Here is a 22909-nt window from a genome sequence, read left to right as displayed (position 1 = left end):
CTGGAGCTGGCTGAACACCTGCCTGCCATTGCAATTCAGGGAATTAACCCCTGGTTTTGCTTTGCTTACATTTGCAGCCTTTGCTTTCTCTATTAAACTGTCTTTATCTCAAACAATGAGTTTACTGGCTTTTTCCCTTCTGATTCTGCTTGGGGAGGGAACAAGCAGCTGCTCTACAGAAATCGTCATTTATGGCTACAATGAAGAAAGAATTAGAAAATGAGGATCAAGAACAGCATGGATATATGGGAGTAGATGAATATAAAAACCAGTCAAGTAACAGGATTAGCAGGAAACACTCTTGTAGACCTGGCTTTTGGTGTCCCCAGCTTTGAACTGAAGCTGCTGATGGTTGTTAATAATTAATGACTTAAGCATTAACTAAGGGTAAATTATGTGATGGTAACCCTGTGAGTAATTAAAACACAGGTTCTATTTTGCACCTAAATTAAGAAATATATATAGAAAAAATGAATTGAGGAACACCAATCAAAAATTTTAACATAAATGTATGGAAAATATAAAATTGTAGACTCTTTTAGGTTGGAAAAGGCTTTTAAGTCCAAGCCAGCACTGGCAAGTCCACCACTGAACTATGTCCCTAAGTGCCACATATACACGTCTTTAGATGTCTCCAGGGATGGTCACTCAAACACTTGGGCAGCCTGTTCCAGTGCTTGACAGCCCTTACAGTGAAGAATATTTTTGTAGTATTCAATCTAAATCTCCAAGCACAACTTGAGGCCAACTTCTCTTGTCCTGCTGCTTTGGAGACAAGACTGAGCCCTCACCTGTGTACAGTCCCTTGTTAGGTGGTTGTAGAGAAGGTCCTTCTGGGCCTCCTTCAAACTAAACAATCCCAGTTCCCTCAGACACTCCTCATAAGATTTGTTCCCTGGTCCCTTTACCAGTTTCAGTGCCCTTCTTTGGACACTTTCCAGCATATAGTTCAATAAATTTATAGCATTTGCTCTTTAAAAAGAGTGTGCATATACTGTGATTTAAATTAACTCTGCCAATTAGAGTTTAAATGAGTTAATATGAAGTCTTAAAGAGATTAACCATCTGCCACTTCTCAAATGATCTTAATGGAATAAGTCTTGCATATTACACATATAATCGCTACTAATTTTTGTCTTGTACATGAACTATAGATGGGGGAAAATCCCCTTGTAATTAAGATAAGCTGCAAGTGGGCATTTAAGTGTGTTGGCTATTGATAATTCAAGTAAATCTTATCTGTTGTCACTGCCACATCAGATGGCCAGCTGGTCATCAAGGTTCTGTTGTTCTATACCAAATCAATGAGAAGGAGACAGAAGGCGAAAGTAATTTCAATTCTTGAATGTGGAAGAACGGAAAATACCTAATATATTCTCTTTATTTAAATTATTTTTATTTATTCTGGGTTTACAAGTTCTTCACTCAGAAATGAATATCTGTTGCATCATGTTACAAGATTACATTTGCAGGGATGTATTCTATTTATATTTTTGGGAACTTACATGCATTTCTGCACCTTAAAGATGACCTCAGCTCTTATTTTCCAGTGTTGTTAATGGATGGTTCAGGAAAACTGCTGGCTTATTATTCATCCCTAAGCAAGGGATACAACTCAGTCATCATTGCTATTGGATTGGATTATGATTATTTTTTTTTAGACCTCTGCAGAATTTGGATACACAAGGCAAGTATTGGGAAGGCTTGCAGTATGCACGTAGGAAATGCTATACAGACATTTATTTTTAATCATAACATACATGGTAGGAAGGATAGGGGTTGATGTTGCATAGTGCAGACGAGGAGACAGGTGCCACACCTTGTGGACAACATGTTAAATTTTACTAAGTTCAGCAAAAATCTCTGCACAGATAACAAATTTGGTAAGACAGGTCCCCAGCTGTCATTACATTGAGATGCATTACAGCATCTAGTGGGTCCTGATCAGTTTGTCACCAGTCTCACTTTGTAGGATGCAATACTTCACCCTAGATACCCTTCTGAAGTAAAGTTTGTCTCAAGCAAGCAATATGGAATATTCTGAAATAGTATTTCAAAATAAACCAGAATAAAATAGAATTTCTGATTTTTGCTGTATGTGCCTCTATATATAGATAGGTATGTATATATATATATATATATATTTGTCTGTGTATACAATGTATTTGCACACACAAATATGCAAAAGTAAATCAGTTGCATCATCACATAATTTCTGCCTTTTGAAGTTGTCTGTGTTGTAAGAACTATTTAATGAGACATTCATGTGCACTTACCATTACTGTTGTTATTACTATGAGGCAATAGGGAATTTTGGAGTTAAAATTTTTTCTCTGTCTAGAAGGATCTCATTTCAGAGATAGTTTAGTCAATATAAGTAGAGTATTTAAAGCTTCATTTGATTCCCAGAACAGAGATATTATTAATTTTAACAATGTTGAGCCTGACACATGAGTCCTGGACAGTGCAAAATGGATTTCAGATATATTAGATAATAAAGCTTTAGAATTCATCATTGCAACTGATGCAGTTGGTCTTTGTACAAGATGTTTATGCAAGTTCAGGTTGGTAAATCACTAAAATTTCTCTGGAAAAATATTTTTTTTCTTTGCATCTGTAATACTATTGTACCTGGCTTGTTCCTATGTTCATTATGGTGTGCAGTGAAATAAGTATGGAACATTCATTAAATGTGTCATGTGATTTCTAAAGATTTTTGAAATAAATGGCCTTAATAAATAAAATTTTAACATTTCTAAATTAGTCAAATAATGTTTCTAAACTGGTTTTTGAACTTAAAAACCATACTGCAGGTTCTCTTTTAATGATTCTTTTATAAATTGCTTTCTTTCTTCTTTATAATGCATGGTCCTATCTGCTTCTGCAGTTTCTGATTTGGTATTTAAGATTGCTCAGCTCAGGCTCTGCAATTTTCTCCTTTTTCTTTTAAACACTTTTCCAAGTGTTTTATTTAAAAAAGAAACCAAAGTGACAAGCATGAATTAATGAAGAATTATGAGCAGAACACTACCCTTTTATTAATAATAAGTATTTCTGTTTTAACAAAGCTGAACAATCTGTCTTGCTATCACTAGTGATAAACCTGTTTCTGGTGGTCTCTTTGAATTGGTGTGGATAGTGTGCCAAGTGCTGAAGGAGTAGATGTAGTGACATGGTTTATGTACAGGATGTATTCAGATGTAGTTTAACCATGTAATCAGTCCAAAAAAGAGCCACTTCTGAAGTGCAAGCTGTCTGCTCTGTTAGGTGTCACTGTAGAAAGCAATATGAAGAACATACATCTTTATATGAAGGACATACATCTGTGCAAATGATCTTCAAGGCTCTGGTCCTGCAAACCTTGGTGGGCTTTCAGGTCTGCTCCAGCCACACTCTTAGGGCCCTTCCTCTTACTGTGGCAGTCTGCAAACACCTGCTGCCCTCCAATAAACTTTTTCCTCGTTAAGAGCTGCTGTAGGTGCAGAGGTGCTTCTGCATTCCTAAGGCATAAGATGGATGACTGTGATTCCTCTTTGAGCATGATACTTAATTTGTCAAATGTAGTTATTTCAGCTGAGTTTACAAGTGTGATGTATTGTTGTAGGGACTCTTCCTCCTGAGATACCAAGATAATGGTTTTGCAGGATATTTTGGACTGCTGAATACTTTTCATGCATTCCCATAGTTATTTTCTTCTTGTGTGCTATTTAAAATTACAAAATAATTAATAATTTTTAAACAAAAACCATATTTAAATAATATCATAATGTGAACATAAAATAAGAAAGCCAGGATACTTTTACAATATATATTATACATTTTTTTTTACCTAATTTGCATGACCCTTACTTTATTTTTCTATTATAGAGTGGTTTCATATAAGTACTGTTTCAGCCAGCATAAGAGATTTCACTGTTAGGAGGTCAGAGTCAAATATTGTTAAGTGGGTTTTAGAGGGGCTGGATCATTTGGTGAACAATAACAATTTTATTTATTCATGCTGAGAGCAAAGTAATTAAATCTCATGCTGGAGGGTAGAGGCCTGCAGCCTGTGCTCTGCTGAATCCAGTGAGGGTTGAAGAGAGCATGATTAGTTATACAAGAGACACAACTCCTTGTTTAGAAGAGGGATGTTAGGTTAATGTTATTAAAAACCAAACAAATAAACACTCCAACAACAGCAAACCCACAAAAATAAAACTAAACTTGTGTAGCATTTAAAATTTATTAGTTACATTGAGGTGAATGTTTCCCCCTTTTCAACAACAAGTCCTTGCCATTACTGGAGGAAAATTTACCTCTCCTGATGGATTGGATATGTGCCATTCTGCCAGTTTTATACTCCTACAGTTTATGGCCACTATTGAGATAGCAAGCTGAAAATTTCCATAGTGATTTGCAAATGTTAAGAAATTAATTTTCCTGACAACTCAGTGGGATATGTGCAGACATTATTTATATGGAGGAAGATTCAGAGCAGTCTTCCCCCTCAAAATGGGGGAAGAAAGAGCATCTGATTCCAGATTTAAGACTTGTGCTAAATAGCTGGAACTGGTCTAAGCTGTACTAATAAAATTCACTAAAATCTGAGAAGAATGATGGCTATGAAAGCTTCACATGTGGCTTAGTCCATGTGTGCTGATTAAAATTAGATGTCTTTATGTTCTCCAAACAGCTGGTTTTCCTGAGATCTAAATTTCAGGGCTCTGAAATTATATGTGGGTAGGTAGATGAATGCTGTTGATTTAACAAAAATTCAAGGTATTTCCAGAAGATGGAAGCATTTTATTTTGACGCCTACAGACTAAGATACTGCATTTTGAAAATAATAGAGCCTTTCATGTATCATTTTGAAATGACATTTTAGGACATCTTAAAATAAGATTCCATATACCATTTCTTAAAAACCACAAACTGAAATATTAAAATGTTCTGTAACCTAAATACTTAAGCAATGTTGGTTTTGGTTTTTTATGGATTAAGTAGTGCATTGCAAGTCAGCACAAAATCACATTCTCCAGACTGTTAATTTATTCCCAAAAGCGATATTTCCTAGTATGTCCTACTCACCAGACTGAGTCTCATCAATCACACTCTGGTGCTAGGACGTACCGTGCTAGAAATCCCTTTTAAAGCAGTCAGACCTCTGTTTTCAGGTTATTTGTTTCATCTAAATAAAGCACTTTGTATGGGCTGAAGGGAGGGAAAACACAGGCTGCACTTTGAAGACCTGCCTTCTGCTACCAATGCCTTTTGCAGTTTGGAGCATGTGTCTGGCACCATTAGTCAGCTTTCTGAAGGAAACCCTAAGAATCCCTCATAAGATAAACCTGCATGAATAAATTATACTGTACAAGTTGCATATGGATTTTCAGTATGCTAGCCAGCTCTTCAGCAAATGTTTATGAGAATACTGTAGCCCACATAGAAAGTGTAATGATGGTGGCTCCCTGTTAATGAAAGTGGAATTATGCTGCAGTGCAGTTATCACATACTAGTCTGTGACAAAAATAGATACCTTGGCTATCCCATGGTTACATATTCCCATAGCTAGCCCTATTGCCAGAAAATAGTACTGTGTTTCTCTCTGTTTAATCTGGAAACCTATACAAAGCTCCTGTTTCGTTGAGGTTTTAAAAATTCAGGATCATCCCATTCTTGTTTCCCTTTTCAGAGCATGACGAATGTGTAACCAACCAGCACAACTGTGATGAAAACGCGCTCTGTTTCAACACCGTGGGCGGGCACAACTGCGTCTGCAAGCCGGGCTACACAGGAAATGGTACCATCTGCAAAGGTAAGCTGCTGGAAACCTGAATGAGATGCTCTGTCATAGTTGATGCAATTCTGGTCATTTGCCTCGAATGAGACAGACAAAATGCCAGGCTAGACACTTGGGTCCTGCACCTGAATGATCTTCACAGGCACATATACACTGCTTTGCATTTGGCAGTTTGCAGTAATTTGATGGTGATGCATACATAGATAGTAGGCTCTAAAATCCAAAGTAGTTATGTTTCATTTTTTTGTGTCAGCAGTTTCTATATATGGTACGCCATTCAAGGAAGCCTTCAGTTAAGAAAGTTATGTCTGTTAAATGTCTGAAAGTTAAACCTGAAAAATTGTCAGATTTGCACTGTCCATGGTCAGTGACTTGCTGTTTTACTTGGATGAACTAAAAATTGTTTGGTATGTCTTGCTGTAAGTGAGAAAAGCTGTAGACATGGGCACACGAAACCTTTACTACAAGTGAGGTGGTGTCATGTTTTATAACATTGTGATTCATTGCTAAACATTAGAACTTAAATTTCTAGTCTTAAAAGGATGCTTTCCCAGAGGTACAATGCTGCTTTTGTTCCTGTTGCATTTCACATCAGAAGAAATTATACTTGGTAGTTGGGCCCAAATCCTTGGAAGATCTCATGCTGTGAGCAGAGGACATATATTGAGAGTGCTTGAAAACACAAGTAGTGTAGCTGTAGGGAAATGAGACATGAGAAGTGGGACAGATGCAGCAATATCATTCTCAGTGCTCCTTGAGGTTGTGCCTCAGTGATCTTGATCTCTTAGATGTCAGAATCTAAGGGTCCAGAGATAACATTGGTAATGTTACATAGATGTCTTCTGCTGCTGTCTGTTGCCAAATCTAAGCAACCCAGAATTTCTTTAATTGCTAAGTATGATTAAGGTCTTAGCACTAGTTATTCCATCACCTGTTAGCAGTGCAATTTTTCTATATATTCCAAAGACAAGCTCTTTGTGAAACTTGGCAACCTGGTTCACTTACAGTCAAACACATGAGTAGAGGGAGACATGTCAGCAAATATATCCTTTTGTGCTGGGCTTTCTGGGGAATAAGAAGAAAGTCTTATCCTGATGAGGTTTAAACCCAGGCCATCTTCTTTCAGAAGAGCACAACTCATTCCTGTGCTGTGCTTGGTAGTAGTCCCAAATTATTCTGCTGGAGGTGAGTCAGCTACAAAAGATTTCTTTGGGTCAAAGAGAAGGTGTATAACCCTACAGCACTGTGTCAGCTCTTCGGAGTAAGAGCTCTGACTGCAGATCTGACAATTCAGAGTGCACCTGGCCTCACTGTGAAAGAAAAGTATATCCCTGCCCTCCCTCCTCAATACTGAGAAGACAATAGGCAGGAGAAAGCTCCCAGCCTGTGCATTGAAATCTGAGAAATGCACTTCTCTTCAGCCCTGGCTCGGATGCCGGTGTCCTTCAAAGGGACCTGGATGCACCTCTTGTCCCCATGCCTTTGCCAGCTTTTCGTGCACTGTGCTGCCAGCTGCTGTCCTGTGCACCATGCACCCCTGGGGCAGGAAGCTTAGATGTCTCAGTGGCAGTGGTCTCACACCAAAGGCTGGTTCTCAAAACTGGGAGCTGGATAGCTCAGATCTGTAACAATTTTCTCTCAGATGAGCCATAAGGCCTCATCAGTGGTGCTGTTACACAGAGCAGCTGTAAACCAAAGCTTGGCTCCTCTGTCTGGTTACGAGTGCAGGGCCAGACCAGTGCCCCGGAGCAACTCTGCGTGTTGGTTGTAACTTCCATCTGTCTAGTTTCACCTATGGTTTCTTCTGGCCAGAACATTTCCAGTTCCATATTGCGGATGCAGTCAGAGCAACTAACAGCTACTATGTTTTCAGTCAGAGGTGGTTGCATTTCTCAGTCCACAGAAGCGGCTCTTTAAAGCAAACACTTCTGGAGAGCACTACACCAAAATATATAAGCATGGCATGCCAAAGAACAAACTTAAGGATTGACTTTAAGCTGTAAATGCTGAAAGTTTTTAAGTTCTTCAGAATCCCATGAGACAAAATTAGTATTTTTACCATTTCTGTTAAATTACTTCATAAAGGACTGGGGTAGCCAGACAGTTTAATACTCACTTGTGCCTGTAACGTATCAGGCCTTTGTTTGGGCAGCAGAGCAGACCAGCACTGCCCCAGGAAGAGTCTGTTCCAAGGGAAGATGTTGTCTTTCACTGCTTCCCAGTGCATGGGAAGGAGCACATATGGGAGCTGTTGTCTTCAGATGATTTACTCTAATCTCCTCCTGTAGCTTGTCGGCCCATCTGGCAGTGAGGCAGGGGGGCCATAAACCATCTTTTTGTGACCTCTGTCCTTAGGAGAAAGCAGTCTCTGCGCTCCGCGCCGCACGGACGCGCTCTGTGCCAGCCTGCTAGCAGAGACTGCGTTCACCTGAGGGATTGCTGAGTGTGACCCTCTTACCTGAGTAAGCTGAGTGTGATTTTGCATTTTGCAGCATTTTGCAAAGACGGGTGTAGAAATGGAGGAGCCTGTATTGCTTCCAATGTGTGTGCCTGCCCACAAGGCTTCACTGGGCCCAGCTGTGAAACTGGTAAGATTATAACTTAATTTACAATGAAGATAATCCATGGAGGATGTTTGAAGTAATCCAAGAATAAAGGAGAATTAAAGTTTTTGCCCTGAAAGAGAAAACTGCCACTAAAACGTTACTCACTTTTCTTAAAGGCTTCCCAAGAGAATATATTACAGCAATTCTAATTAGAACCACATGGACTGCAAAAATTAGAACATGAATTAAGACATCTTGGGTTTTGATGTTTCATAATTAATAAGATTATTATGGACTTGCTTTTCACCTCAAATGGCCTTTGGTGTCTCATATAAATAACAGATAATCTGACATCTGGAAATAAATTCAAGTAACTGATTACTTCTGTGTTCCTGGTTCAGTAACCACCTTCATTTGCAACGTTATTTGAAGACTTGTGATTAACCCAGGTTACTCTGTCAGGGCAGGTTTCTACTGCTACAGTAGAAACAGTGTTCCTACTGCTTTTACCTCCTTTCACAAGCATTCTTTTATCTCCCCCTGCTACTCCTGAGGATGGCAGTACCACAAGACTTTGTTTTAGAACTTTATCTTTTAACTCTTGGATCTAATCAAATTATATTGCCCAGCAGAGGATGTAGAATGTTAATTCTTAGCATCTCAAGTGCCTGTAAATAATTTTTCAAAGTTCAAATGAATAGCTTCAGCACCTTTATTTATTGCTGCAGAATTTTTAAATGCATTCTAAGCATACTTGCCTCCAGGAGGTAAAGAGAGAAAGCTTGCTTAGATTAATTGGCTCCAGTATGCCTAATAAAAGGGCAGTCTGCTGCCTATGATTGACTATTGTTGCTGTTCTATATTGCCTTTCATAAATCTTCCAAACAGTAGAAAGGAGGTCATTTGAGCAAGTATTGCTTTCATCTGACTTGTAAACATATCCAGTTTAATGAAAAACACAGACCAGTCTGAATTCTGTATTATCTGGTCTATTTGAGAGGTAAGAAATGTAGTTGTTTTCATTCTTCTGTACTTGAGCAGATATTCCCACAGAGCACATGAAAGATGCTGTGTGAAAATCAGCATCCTAATTGTTCATCTATTTCTAAAACAATGTTAAAAGGCAAGTTTTCAAGTATTGCTCATTATTTATTGTATAAGTATCTTATATGTATTTTACAGACTGCAAATACCATAGTACAGGGCACCAAGGTCTCTCCATTGTCACACTGCTTGGAATAAATTGTATGCTAAGATAATGCTCAAGTATTAAAACAATTAATTTGTTTTTGTAACAGCTGTCTTACATGCTCCTTGAACTATTCCTGCTCTCAACTAAATACAAAATGTATAGTTTCAAAGTGCATAATCATCTTCTGCAGCTTTATACTCCTATCTAAAATGTATAGGCTAAAAGCATATTTGTTTTAGTCTCCTTCTATAGTTAATAGCCACTGTCAAAGAGAGGTTTTACTAGCTTTTCAGAATTGACCCTGGAAGTCCTGTCTGTGCTCCCTTCTTCATAGGACAATCCAGGGTCACTCAGTCCTCCATCCAGTAAATTTCAAGTACCTTAAGCTAACTTTAGTTAGATTAACTGCATTCAGCCCCAAATGTCCTTCAAAAGAATCTGAACTGCTGGCCTAACTTCCCATCCTTCCTGCCCTTCAGAAAGCATATAGAGAGGCAGCTAGAGGCTTGGAGCTCATCTTATGCCTTTCTGAATACCTGACCTCAATGTTTAACATCAGGTTAGTATGGTGGTGACCTGATACAACATAGCTAGTGAGAATGCTGCTATGATGTGGAGCCAATTTGCCAGCCCCAAACCAATTTCATAGCTCAGTTTTTTGAGGAAAAGACTCTCTCTCCTCTTTAATTTCTGTTGAACATGATATTTTTTTCCTATGGAAATAGTAGAAATAAATAATGCTAGAGGTCACCCACAGGAGCACAGAACTGGTCACCTCATGTGGAGACTGATATGCAGAATAGGATTGTCATCTACTTGTGCATGGCTTTGAAACATACAGAATGAAATATGGTCAGAGTGGCATGGAAGAACTATCTGGTGGGTAAAGAGTAAAAGCTGATTTTTTTTTCTGAGAGTGCACTGTCAGAAAAATGGTGCTGTATACAGCCATAAAAGAAAACTGGGGCTTCAAACAGTGCACATTCACTCATAGTGAATGCAGCAGAGTTTTCTGAAGGTAGTTCTCGTTAGGCTTGAAATGTTTCAAGATGTTCGTACTACAAATAATTTATGCTGGAAGCTTGCCTTTGAACGGTCTCTATATCTACAAAGGTGATGCAATCTTCTCTAGGCAGATATCTTCCATTTGGATCACATACAGAGAAGGAGGAGGATTGATGTAAAGGTGTCAAATCTGTTTTAAAATTGCACATCACTTATTTCTGTTTATGCTACACATATTTTAAAACTTCTTATGGAAGAATCTTGTGATTTTAACTTAAAATATATAGTTATGTAGACATTTTCAGCAGCTGCTGAACCTATGAATTAATTAGCAGGAGATTGAATCCATAACCCAGCAATAACCTAGAAATTGCAATAATCAGTTCTTACTGTTTCCTTCTGTAAAAAGTGTTTTAAGAGTTCTGCTTAAATAATTTCTCAGAATCATAAAAAAGAAAGGATGAAGTTGGAAGGGACCATCTTGCCTAATACCTCTGCTCAGAGCAGGGTCAGATACAGATGGCTTCTACAGCTAACATACAAGACTGTTCCCCGTTGGACTTGGAGTGTTTTCAGGGTTGGAGACTCCACAAGTTCTCTGGGCAACCATTTCCATTGTTCAATTATCCTCAGAGTACAAACAAATTCTTTTCATTATGTTCACATGAAATTTGCTATTCCCCTAGTCCCTTTTCTGGACACAACTGAGAGTTTCTAGCTTCCTTCAATGCTGTTAGGTATTTATAGACATTGATAAGTTTCCCCTCAGCCTTTTCATTTCCAGGCTGAACATCTCAACTCTATTAGCCTCACCTGGTATGACAGATGCTCTGCCCCATTAATCATCTTCATAGCACTGCACTGGATTTGCTCCATGTCTCTCCTGTACTAGGGAGTACAGTGCAAGATCCAGCACTCCAGAGAGGAACCTAGCAGCATGAAACAGGGGGGCACCATCATGTCCCATGACCTGCTGGCAATACTCTTCCCAATGCAGCTCTGGAGGCTGTTGGCCACCTTTGCTACAAGTGCACAATGCTGCTTCATGTTCAGCCCATGTCCACCAGCATCTCCAGATTGTTTTCTGTCAAGTAACTTTTCTTGCTCTCCTGGTGCCTGAGGTTGTTTCTTAATACTTGTAGGACTTCGCGTTTCCCTCTGAACTTGAAGATATTCCCAGTGGTCAGTTTCTCCAGCCTGCTGAGATCCCTCTGAATACAGACTCTCTCTTACCCTCAGTAAAACTATCTGGTGTACCAACTTCTCCTCCAAATTTTGTTTCATCTGAAAACATGCTGAGGGTGTTCTCTGCCTTATTGTCCAGGTGTTAAGCAGTCCTGGCCCAGTACCTGGTGTTTACCCAGGTGGATGTTGATTGGATGTTGATAATCTCCAAATGGATGTTGTATAGCTGATCAGAGCTCTCTGATGCAGGTTTTCAGTCTATCTCACTGTCCATTTATTTAGCTTGCACTTTTTAGCTTGTCTCAGGATGTTATGTGAGTAACAAAAAACCTTACTAAGATAACCAACATACACTGCACTTCTCCTGTTCATCAAACCTAGTCATCTTTAGAAGGCTATCAGTTTGGTCAGGCATGATTTCCTCTTCATAAATCAGTGTTCACTGTTCCAAATTACGTTCTTGTCCTTAATCTGTTTAGAGGATACCATCATCTTCTCAGGTGGGGAGGTGGGGCTGACTAATCTGTAGTTCCTCAGATCTTTGCCTTTTTCAAAGATATGAAGGATATTTGATTTCTTCCATTTCTGAAGAGCTTCTTTCAGTCATCATGACCTTTCAAAGACAATTGAGGTTGGCCTCAAGTGTGACATGATCCAGATTCCTCAGCACTCCTGGGTGCAACCAATCAGGTTTGATTGACCTGTGTATTTTCCCAACTTATTTAGATGTTGATCCTTCTCCACTATGGGTAGATTTCTCTTGCTTCAGACAGAATTTCCACTGGTCTTGGTGACCTGGGACACCTGAATGCAAATCTTATCTATAAAGACCAAAGTGAAGAAGGCACTGAGCACCTCACTGTGTAGAATTTGCTTTCCAAAACCCATCCTTGCATACTCAGTCAGTATCTATATTTCTCCCAAAGCCTGAGAGGGATGATGCTGTCCATGCTTAGGTTCTGCCTGTGCAACCCAAACTCAGTGCAGCTTTTGCAAAGAGAAGTGAAGTCCTGTGTAAGTCAGAATGATTGCGTACAAATTTTGCTTCCAAAATTGTACTTCTGGGGTGTCAGCAGTAGTCTCATTTCTTTTGGAAACATAAGAAGGAGAATCAACTGTTGCTGCTGGTTGGCCATTTCAGTGTGCTGCATTCACTGTGGACTGTCTCACAGTTAACAGAGCACAGAGCTGCTACAACACCTTTGAATGATTTCTTGGGAGTCCTTTAGATTCATCATGACCTGTGCCCTGTGGAAATTGATCAGTGGAATGAGGCAGCAGATGGAAGAATCATATGCAGATATATCAGCCCATACTACCTTTTTAAAGAAATTGGTATTAAGCCATAAAAATGAGACTAAAAGTCATCAGGTCACAAAAATGAGTGGGACAATTTCTGTGTCTCCTCCCAAAGGATATGGATTGAGACATTATTAATAGTGAGAATGTATTCATTGGTTTAGGAAGGCGGGGTTTATATATTAAATTTTTTTTAAGTCTTAAAAGACACGCCAGCAGTTTATCAAGTAGAGCAGCTTACAGGTGTAGAGCAGCAGTGTAGAGGTGAGACTACAAAGCAAATCTACAAGTATTTGTGTCTGGTAAACTTTTTCAAAATACCTGACTTAATACTGTCTTCTTTAATTGCAAAATTATGAATTCTTCAATTGACATTTTTAAGTGCTGTCTTAAATTGTATTTGAAGTGTGTTATATTTTAGAACTCAGATCAGGATGACTTTGTTAGATTTGCTTGATGGTACTGCCACTCCTTTATTTTGGTGACAAAGCATTAAGAATGGATTTGTTCTCCTACTGTAAATACATATCTACTAGTGTATGCACACAAGATTACTGCTTTTTTTGCTGCTTGTCAGCTTCTTTTTTTGAGTTTCCACTGTTGTTTTGTGCCTTGAGTATTCCTATGGATTATTTTTATTATGCATGAGATCAAAAAGCAGAGTATTGCTGCTAGTAGTGTTTTGAAGTAGTTTTTGTTAACAGGTGGCTGCAAGTTTTTGGATTATTTTCTGCTATGAATTTCCTGCTAATGAATTTTCCTTGGTTATTGCAGGAATCATGTCCACCTGTTACTAAACAATCCATGTTCAAGCTGCTGAAAATAAACTGGCAGACAAAGCTGTTACCTTTGAAAACAACTGAGAAAAATTTTAGCTTGCAGATTCTACATTAATTCAGCCATACATTATTACTAACATTTGGCTTAATTAAAGTTTTAACTGAATTTATTGAAAAAAATGGTGAGTGATGGATGAAAGTGAGATGACACTATCTTACCTGAGCTCCTATCAGAAATAGCCAAAATAAAGGAAAAGATATTTGTATCTCTGCATTTTTTTCCTTCTTCTTTTCCATGTATGGAAAACTTCCCCCTCAAGGGATGTTGCTAAAACAAATTCTTGTAACATTTGTGGTTCAAAATACTGAAATATGACCAAGACAAATGATTTTGATAAATAATTGTTATAGATCAGATCTTGTCACTTTTGTGCTAATTTCTATATAAGCTAAATAATTAACATGCATGACTATTACTCTTCTCAGCAAATCCAAATTAATTTGTTCATGTGCACTGACCCTAATAATAACAGACCTCAGGTTATTAAAGACTATTATTATTCCTATTTCAAAGAAAGCTCATGAAAATCTTCTAATTATGATTTCCCAGTTATTAGGAAAAATGCTTTATTGGTATTAGAAAAGAAGACTTTGTCAAAGTAACTGGAGAGCTTGTTAACTTGGCTGAGCTTACAAAAATGAAGTGTTTTAGTACTTTTAGCATGACAAGAGAACTGCTTCCATTTAAGGTCTCGATCCCTTGTGTTCAGTTAAAACAACCACAATTATTTTGTGGCCAGGTAGACTCTGGAGGTAAAGCTGTGACACAAATGTTATTTGAAGGCTATAGAGTTTGAACCAAGGCTATAAGAACCAAAATTACTTTTGGCAGAATTGTTAAGAATTCTTGGCTACAGTATCTGTAAGCTGTGAGAGTATCACAGTCAAACCTTTCTGAGCAACTCAGGAATCTGCCATTTGCTCAGTTTTAAATTACTGATAAAAGATTTGGATTCATCACAATAATACCAAAATTTGAGGTATAAGTATGCAAGGTCCTGCACAAAGCTAGAATAAGAGGTTTGTTTGCCCTTCACAGTGTAGCAGGGGAAGTAGTTTTTGTGTCCTGGGGTAGATGAGTATAATGACAAACTCTTTGAGCAGAAAGCATATTAGAGTTAATATTTTCATTCTCTGAAGACCTTAAGGGATTACTGGGGGGTTTAATGAGGGAACAAACAAAAGAAGGGAGCCAGAGAATTGGAAGGAACATAAATGCAGTATAGGCATGGACTGCCCAAAGCAAGAGTTATAGGAAGAAGGGACAACTCCTCTGTTTCATTCATTTTCATAATCCACTTGACTAGTTTGGAATTTGGTGTCTTGGGTATTTAGGCTCCTGGTTTTGGGCTCCTGAGTTTGAAACGTAGAAGTTAAAGATACTTTTGTCAGGGAATGTTTTATTTACGTTAGGGATCTGACTTCTATTCATGGAAATAAGAGAAAGTTGAGCTATTCTATAGAGACTGGAAAAAACTTGTGCAAACAAATAGTTCTTAAGCATGATTTGCGGCATAAAACATTTTAATAGATGCCAGTGTGCCATAGGAATTCATTATGTTCTGAAAGTCAGGCCTTTGGAGTTACTGAACTCTGGCATTTCAGGTACAGTAATTTTAAAAGTTTGTGGGCTATTATAAACTTTTCCCTTGGTGTAGGCAAAAAACCCCCAAAAAAACAAAACAAAAAAACCCACCAACATTTGGCCAGGACAGAGCCCAAAGAAGCTCAATTGTGCCTTGCAAGTAGTTGACATCCAGCCATCCAGCTTGCATGCTGAGCTGCATGCTGCTATTGAGCTGCATGCTGCTATTGAGCTGCATGCTGCTATTGTCCTGCAGCAGCACTGAGGCTTTAGTGTCAGGTCTGTGGAACCCAGAGCCCTGGCTGTGGTTAGGGGTGAGAAAGGAGACATGCTAGAACTACATGTCCAGCTCATTGCTGGACTTTGTTGCCATAGCATTGGGGAATCACTGCCATTTTTCTTCTTTGAGTACTTCCAAGTGCTCTCCATTTCCTTGGCAAGTCTCCTAGCTTCCTGCCCTGTTGAAATTTGGATATGTGGCCTGTTGGATTCAGAGGTTTCACCTTTCCAGCCATAGCTTAAATGTAGATGAAAACACAGAGCTCTCAGTATCCTGTTTAACCATGCTTAGCTTAAACTTTAACAGCAAATATCTAGCTGGTTTTTATCCTTGGGAGCTGAATCTCTGAAATGAAAACACTTCTGAATTACACCTGCATTCAATTAATATCTTCTGTGGTTTCCATTTCAGCAGAAAGAGACAGGACCCAGCTGCTAAAAATAATGTCATGGTTGTGCTGAGGATGTTGAAACATGCTTTATAACTTGCATCTCTGGTAGATAAAGTCACTACTCAGCTTGCACAGGCTGTGTAATGGGTAGTCTTCATGAGACTCTTATCCTTCTCAAAGATGTCTATGTTGCATATCAGGTACTTATTTCAGAAGCTAAAACAGTGTTTGATCTAGCCTCGGTTTATTGAGGTAATGCATATAACTGGTGTTTTTCAGTGTTGCCCATAGGAAAAGCAGATAGTAGAATTATGAGAAAATTTATGGGAAGAATCCTATAACATCAAATTCTGTCTTCTTTAAGCATAGTGACTAGTTCTAACTTAGACTAAAATGTCACTATGATCAATTTCCAGTAAGTTGATATGGAACCCTAATAATGAATTTTGAATATGTAATTTGTGTTCTGCAGTCCTATCACTGAACTACAGTTATGCAGTGTGAAACAAGCATTCTTGGGTAGAATTTTTTTGGTGACTTGAAGAGAGGTTAGCAGGATATGACTGTATGAGGTATTTCCTTGCATAGCCATGGCAATGTATCAGTCATCTGATTGATAACATTACTGCTTTCCTTGTGGTTGAAAAACTTTTTAATGCTTTCAAAATATAAGGTGACTTATTGAAATTTAAACAATAGCTTGTAAGGAGTAGGCTAAAATCAACACAGTAATTTGCACAGTCAGTTTACTATAATTTTCATGTTGCCCATGGTGAAAACTATTAAATTTTACCTTCTGAGCTACTGTATGTAGTAGCTACTTAGCAACTGTATGTGTATAAAAGCAATGACTCAAATACTGAACTGTGCTCCCATGAAGTATCTAATCCAATGCCTTGGTGGTGTCACCCAGTCCTTTCAGAGCCTGGAAATTATATTTTTTTTACTTGCCTCAGTTTCAAAGAAATAGTTTCTCAGAACAGTAATTCTAGGAATTTGTACTTCTGTACTGCTTAAATGCTTCTGGTTAATGTAGTTTCCTGATGTACTGCATAGGACACAGTATCTGTATCTGTTCCTCACTGGAGATAAATAGGGAGAAATAGGGTCACTCACAAAGCATGACTGTTCCAGGCAGACAGGCCTAATTTGTACTGTCAAATCTGATATTCCTAGAAAGTTTCTGAAAAATCTCATTTAGCTGCTCTAGAGCAGAAAGTGCTTTTGGTTCCTGTATTTTTGTTCCTGTACTCCTCATGATAAGCCTTACATAAATGATGAGGTTAGGAGCCATCATCTTTCCAGCTTCTGTTCTGTTGATAAGCTATACAAGTAGCTAATTGTGATGTGACTTTTCCCCCTTTATAAATGCACTGTCCCAGCTTGGGCTTGGCCAGTTGCAGGTCCATCTTGGAGCTGGCTGGCATTGGCTCTGTTGGACATGGGGGAACCTTCTGGCAGCTTCTCACAGCAGCCTCCCTGCCTTACAGAACCTGGCCATGCAAACCCAACATAGCATCCTGTTCCCTTTGTCTTCTCCATTCTCCATTCATTAGTCTGAAGGGCATAAAGTGGTTAAAATTTATTCTCCAGCTCAAAAGAATTTGGAAGATCCTTCACAGAGAGTACCATAAACTACGGCACAGTTTCTGCTGAAACCCTTCTCCATGAGTTTTTTTCCTCATGGAAAAAATTAATAGATTTGAAGTTTTTTATTCAGAAACAAGCATAGAAACCTGAGTCTAATAGATTTGAAGTTTTTTATTCAGAAACAAGCATAGAAACCTGAGTCTGTGATGATTACAATCCAAGTTTAGATTCAGAAAGGACTGTTGCTGAAAAGAGAAATAATACTCCAAATTTCTCAATATTGGTAAAAATCTAGCAAATCATTAATTATTGTAATTTCAGTTGTTATTATAATTAATAATTTCAGCACACTTCAGCCAACTATGTTCCAATAAAAGCCAAGTCTTTATATTTAGTAATAAGGGGAAGTTCAAAACAGAAAAAGAAAGCATGATTGGCAATCTCAGAAAAACTGTGTTCAGCTAACCCCTGGAGATTGTGCCTTTCCAGCAAGGAATCCTCTATGTTAACAATGTTCCAAGTAGTAATTAAAGCTACAGAAAAATAGATGTGCAGCCAATGGATGGATTGTAAACTTGACATAAATGATATAGATAAGCCATTTGGGAGATTCTGAAACTCATCATGTTTGTGTACAAAGCAACTTCCTGCTCTTCTCTTTCTCCAAATATATTCCTTGAAAATGTATAATAATATGAAGTTAATGGCTGGTGCTGGTGCTATATCAAATTAGTATTTCAAGTATCCATAAAAATCAAACACCCTTAGAGGGCAGCAAAACTGTATGGGGTCTATTATTACTTCTACAAAAAACCACATGTGGTCTACATTGTGAGATCTGTCTGAAACAAATAATGCAAGACTTCAACCACAGTATCACAAAAACATACAATGATTTAGATTAGGAGGGACCTTTAAGACCATCTAGTTCCAGCCCCTTTGCCATTGGCAGGGACACTTTTCCCTATACCAGATTGTTCAGATTTCTGTCCAACCTGGCCTTGAACACCTCCAGGAATGGGCATCCACAACTTCTCTGGGAAACCTCTTCCAGAGCCTCACCACCCTGACAGTAAATAGCTTCTTCCTAATATCTAATTCAGACCTACCCTCAGTTTTCAAGCCATTCCCCTTTGTCCTGTCACTACATGCCCTTTTTGAATAGTCTTGTCCAATCTTTTCTTTAAATTCCCTTCAGGTACTGGAAGGCCACAATTAGTTTACCCTGAACTCCTCTCTTTTCCTGGGTGAACAATTCCAATTCTTCCAGCTTTTCCTCATAGGAGAAGTGCTTCATCCCTCTAGTCATCTTGTTGGATCTCCTCTGGACTCATTCCAGCAGGCCAATGTCCTCCCTGTGGTGGGGACCCCAGAGCTGGATGCAACACTGCAGGTGGGGTCTCTCCAGAGTGGAGGGACAGAATCACCTCCCTTGGCTGTCTAATCATGTTTCTTTTCATGCAGCCCAGGATGTTCTTGGCTTTCTGGGTCATGTCCAGCCTCTCCTCCACCAGCTCCCCCAAGTCCTTCTCAGCAGGGCTGCTCTGATCTGTTCATCCCCAGCCTGTGCTGGTACCAGGGTTTGCCCCATCCAGGTGCAGCACCTTGCACTTGGCCTTGTTAAACCTCATGAGATTCCCACAGGCCCAGTTCTCAAGCCTGTCCAGGTCCCTCTGGATGGCATCCCATCCTTCAGGTGTGTCAACTGCACCACTCAGCTCGGTGTCATCTGCAAACTTGCTGAGGGTGCACTCGATCCCTTCATCCCTGTCATTAATGAAGGCATTAAGTAACACCAGCCTAATACAGACAATTGCTATCCTTGTGATTTCTGTGATCTATCTATGCTACCAAATAAAGCAGGTGGGAGAGAAAGGGCAAGGTAGAAGCCCTTTCTCCCCATTTTACAGATTTGGATTCAAGCCACATGAGGAGAATTCAGTAGGTGACAAAGTTTGCATAAGAAGACAGTAGCAGAAGTGCAGATAAGATGTAGGTCATCTCATTCCTTCTTCCCTTGCCCCTCTGTTAAATATGCCAATAACTGAGAGAAAACATGGTGGGGTTTATAGCATATTGTCTGCCAGTGAGAAGTACAGTGTACTAGGTTTTGTAAAACCTAAAAGAGCCCTTTGACCTTCAAGGAGGACATATTCAAAAATGGCTATTTTATTATAGAGAAAAAAAGGGTTTAAAACTTTTCTTTGAGAGCAAACAAATGAGATCTGCAGCAAGCAAAGAGGAAAGCCAGAGTTCTGCAGATCAGATACTTTTACTTGGCAGCAATGTTTGAAAGGGAGGTCATTCTCCCTGTTGTCACCTGAATTTTTTCATATGAAAAATAAGCTCAAAAATAGCAGTGAGACAAGGACTGGTGACTTTAGAAGCTTGGAATGTTTACTTGTTTTACTTTGCTTTACATTTTTATTTATAATTATTCACAAAGAAAGTATTTGACAGAATTTAAGCAAAAAATGCCCATGATGAATTTAATGTGCATTCTGGATGTGTAGGCATGAACCCTACTTACCTCATCCTTTCAGTTTTAGAGCTAAAGATGCCTTGCAGCTTCATCCTTCTGTGTCTTTTTCTCCATTTTCCTTGCCTGACACAGTTTCTTGGGTACATATAATTTCTTTCCTCCCTCAGTGTCATTGGTTTTAAATCACAAAATACATTTTCTTTGCTGAAGAGTCATGTACTGGTACTTATCTTTTTCTCTTTATATCTTTCTTTAGCTTGTTGCAAAACTACAATCCTATATGTAGCAGCTTAAGGAAAAAGAAAAAAAGGGGGGAGAAAGAAACCAGGGAAGAGAGAATACTACAAAAGAGCTCTAACGAGACCGAATTTTCTTGTTATTTGTAAAAGACATCAAAATGCATCCACTATTTAGCTATTATTTGCAATGGGGAAAAAAGTCCTTTATTAAACATGAAAACTAAAGTTTCGGCTACATTCTTAAAATACAGTGGGCTATAAATAGAATGTGAATAATGCAGCTGGGCAGCATTATAATAGAATTTTCTTCTGTTATATAAGGGAGATAGGGATGACCTTCATCACTCACTGTAAGCTCTCTCATGAATTATGAGTCGTTCAACTATTAGTGGAATTAAAATCTATAACACTGCCAATCATTGTCCTGTATCCCTGTGGAGCTCTTCCTTTTGCTGTCAACATGAGGATGTCTGCAGTCTCTGCACATACCATGCCAATGATATGTTTATAGCCCAAGCAAAGGAATAGTGATTTAGTTTCAAGCTGCTTCTACAGCTTTTTCATATTTATATTGAGAATATTTATTGTTTTCTTGATGAGTTGTTGTCAGCTGTAGCATGAAAGAATGATGTGTGTGTGTTTCGTTTTTTTTCCTTTTTTTGTGCTTCAGCACAAAATTTTGTACAATCTCTACATGATTTGACAGTTCAGGAGTAGCAGTGCAAATTATTTATCTATGGACTAAGAGTCCTGGTAAGAAGCCACTGGTAAGAAAATGTAGATAAGAATGTTTTAAACTTTAGCACATATATACTATACCCTGGCCAAAGAGTAGAGGGCTGTAGCAGGAGACCAAGCTCAAATCATGGTGTCAAAAACAATTCCTAGCTCCTTAAACTGCATTTGAGTTGCTTTGAGGGCTCTTTTTTTCCCTTTCCATGACTTACCTCTGGACTAAATGCTTGGAAATTTACTGCAATTCTTAACAGAGTTGATTTGAGAATATGCTGGTTGCATCAGTCTTTCATGTGTGTAAACATTCTAACTCATGATTATGGCTGACTTGACTCCTCACTTGAGGAAATTCAAGATCTTTTGTCACTACACTGTGCAAGGCTTCCTTCACACCCACTGGAAAAGAGGTAACATTTGGCAAAACTAGCTCTTCTCTTTTCAAATTAGTTCTCTTTTGTTTAGAACCCTTATCCATCTGTAGCTGCTAGCCACAAGTGTGTTAGTCCTGTTTCTCATGTGCAGATGGAGCGATGTAACTTTGAGATGATAAAAAGTACCTGAAACAGGTATGTCAATGTATTTCAAGGTATAAAAGTGGTTTTGCAATCTTGGAGAAAATAAGTAGTTTTTGTTTTCAAGATAAGGCTAATGAGGAAACAAGCATGTGTTACAGATAACATGAGATGCTGTACTGAGAATGATGAACACAGTGAAAGCAAAACCACCTCTGTCAACAGCTACAAATAGAGGCCCAATTCCTCCTAATTAGCCTTTCTAATGAGGATTGGCATAACCAGTGTCAAACAATAGAGCTGAAAAATATTTTACAGTATTCATGGATGCACCTAGTTCATCATGGCCAATTAGGTGCTCTGAATTTCAATTGCTACAAATACCCCTTCCTTTGATGATACTGGGTGTGCAATGGGAGGCATAGTTTCAATTATTGGCGTGATCTGTGATTGATCAGTTTTTGACAACAAAGAATTGTTAGCAGGGCCACATGGTGAAGCAGTCAGTGGAAAATTCCCTTTGATAATGTTTCTATCTAATTTTGGAGCACTGCCACTGCCACACATGAAATACCAACACGATTGAATTTCTTTTTGCTGGCATTTAGCAGGACCTATGGGGGTGTGCAGAAATCAATGGGGGATCAGGAGTCTGGAAAATTGCATACTTGAAGAATTAATGAACTATAATTCTGTATTACATTCTCAATCACATTTTGCTTCCTTTTCATTAATGTAACTAAATTAGTTTTCCATGGACAGGGTACTTTATAAACTGCAATCATGGTCTTGCTGGGATTAAAAAGGAAAAAAAAAAAGACCTGTTATAATTGTAGCTATTTTTTCATGCAACATGACAGTTGGAAATTTTTAGTGAAGAACATGTCATCTGCAGCACTGACTCCACCTGTCGAAGCAATTATAAGATGACTTAGCCAGAAGTTCTACTAGATCTAGGAGGGGCTGAGATAGCAGCAGCAACTCCAAGGACATTCCAAATACTATTTTTTATTTTTTATTTTTTTCCAAAAATGGGCCTAATTCATTATCCAAGGGAGCATGGAGAGTAAGTGCCATGGTCTTCACTCTTCTCTAAAAGCTGTATCTGAGATAACTGGTATTTCTAGTGCAGTGTAGACAAAGTTCTTTTGCTCATGGAACTGTGTTATAGTAGGATAGAACTGTGGGTGACTCCTCTCCTTGCTGCGTCCCATGGGCCAGCTATAATCTTGCACTTTATGATTTAA

At 38.6% G+C, this 22909-nt stretch overlaps 1 protein-coding gene across 1 annotated transcript in view; it reads left to right on the top strand.

The window, feature by feature from the left end:
- The window catches only part of NELL2 (neural EGFL like 2), a 133331-nt gene that overhangs the window by 89224 nt on the left and 21198 nt on the right, over positions 1-22909 (top strand). Inside the window, exons 14-15 of the mRNA XM_015628578.3 lie at positions 5675-5797; positions 8275-8370. Of these exons, the coding sequence (XP_015484064.1) occupies positions 5675-5797; positions 8275-8370 (219 nt within the window). The remainder of the gene's footprint in view (positions 1-5674; positions 5798-8274; positions 8371-22909) is intronic.

The sequence above is a fragment of the Parus major genome, chromosome 1A, assembly GCF_001522545.3.
Source record: "Parus major isolate Abel chromosome 1A, Parus_major1.1, whole genome shotgun sequence".
Lineage (NCBI taxonomy): Eukaryota > Metazoa > Chordata > Aves > Passeriformes > Paridae > Parus > Parus major.
Note: the sequence above shows the minus strand (reverse complement) of the source record. Positions and strands in the feature narration are given on the sequence as shown.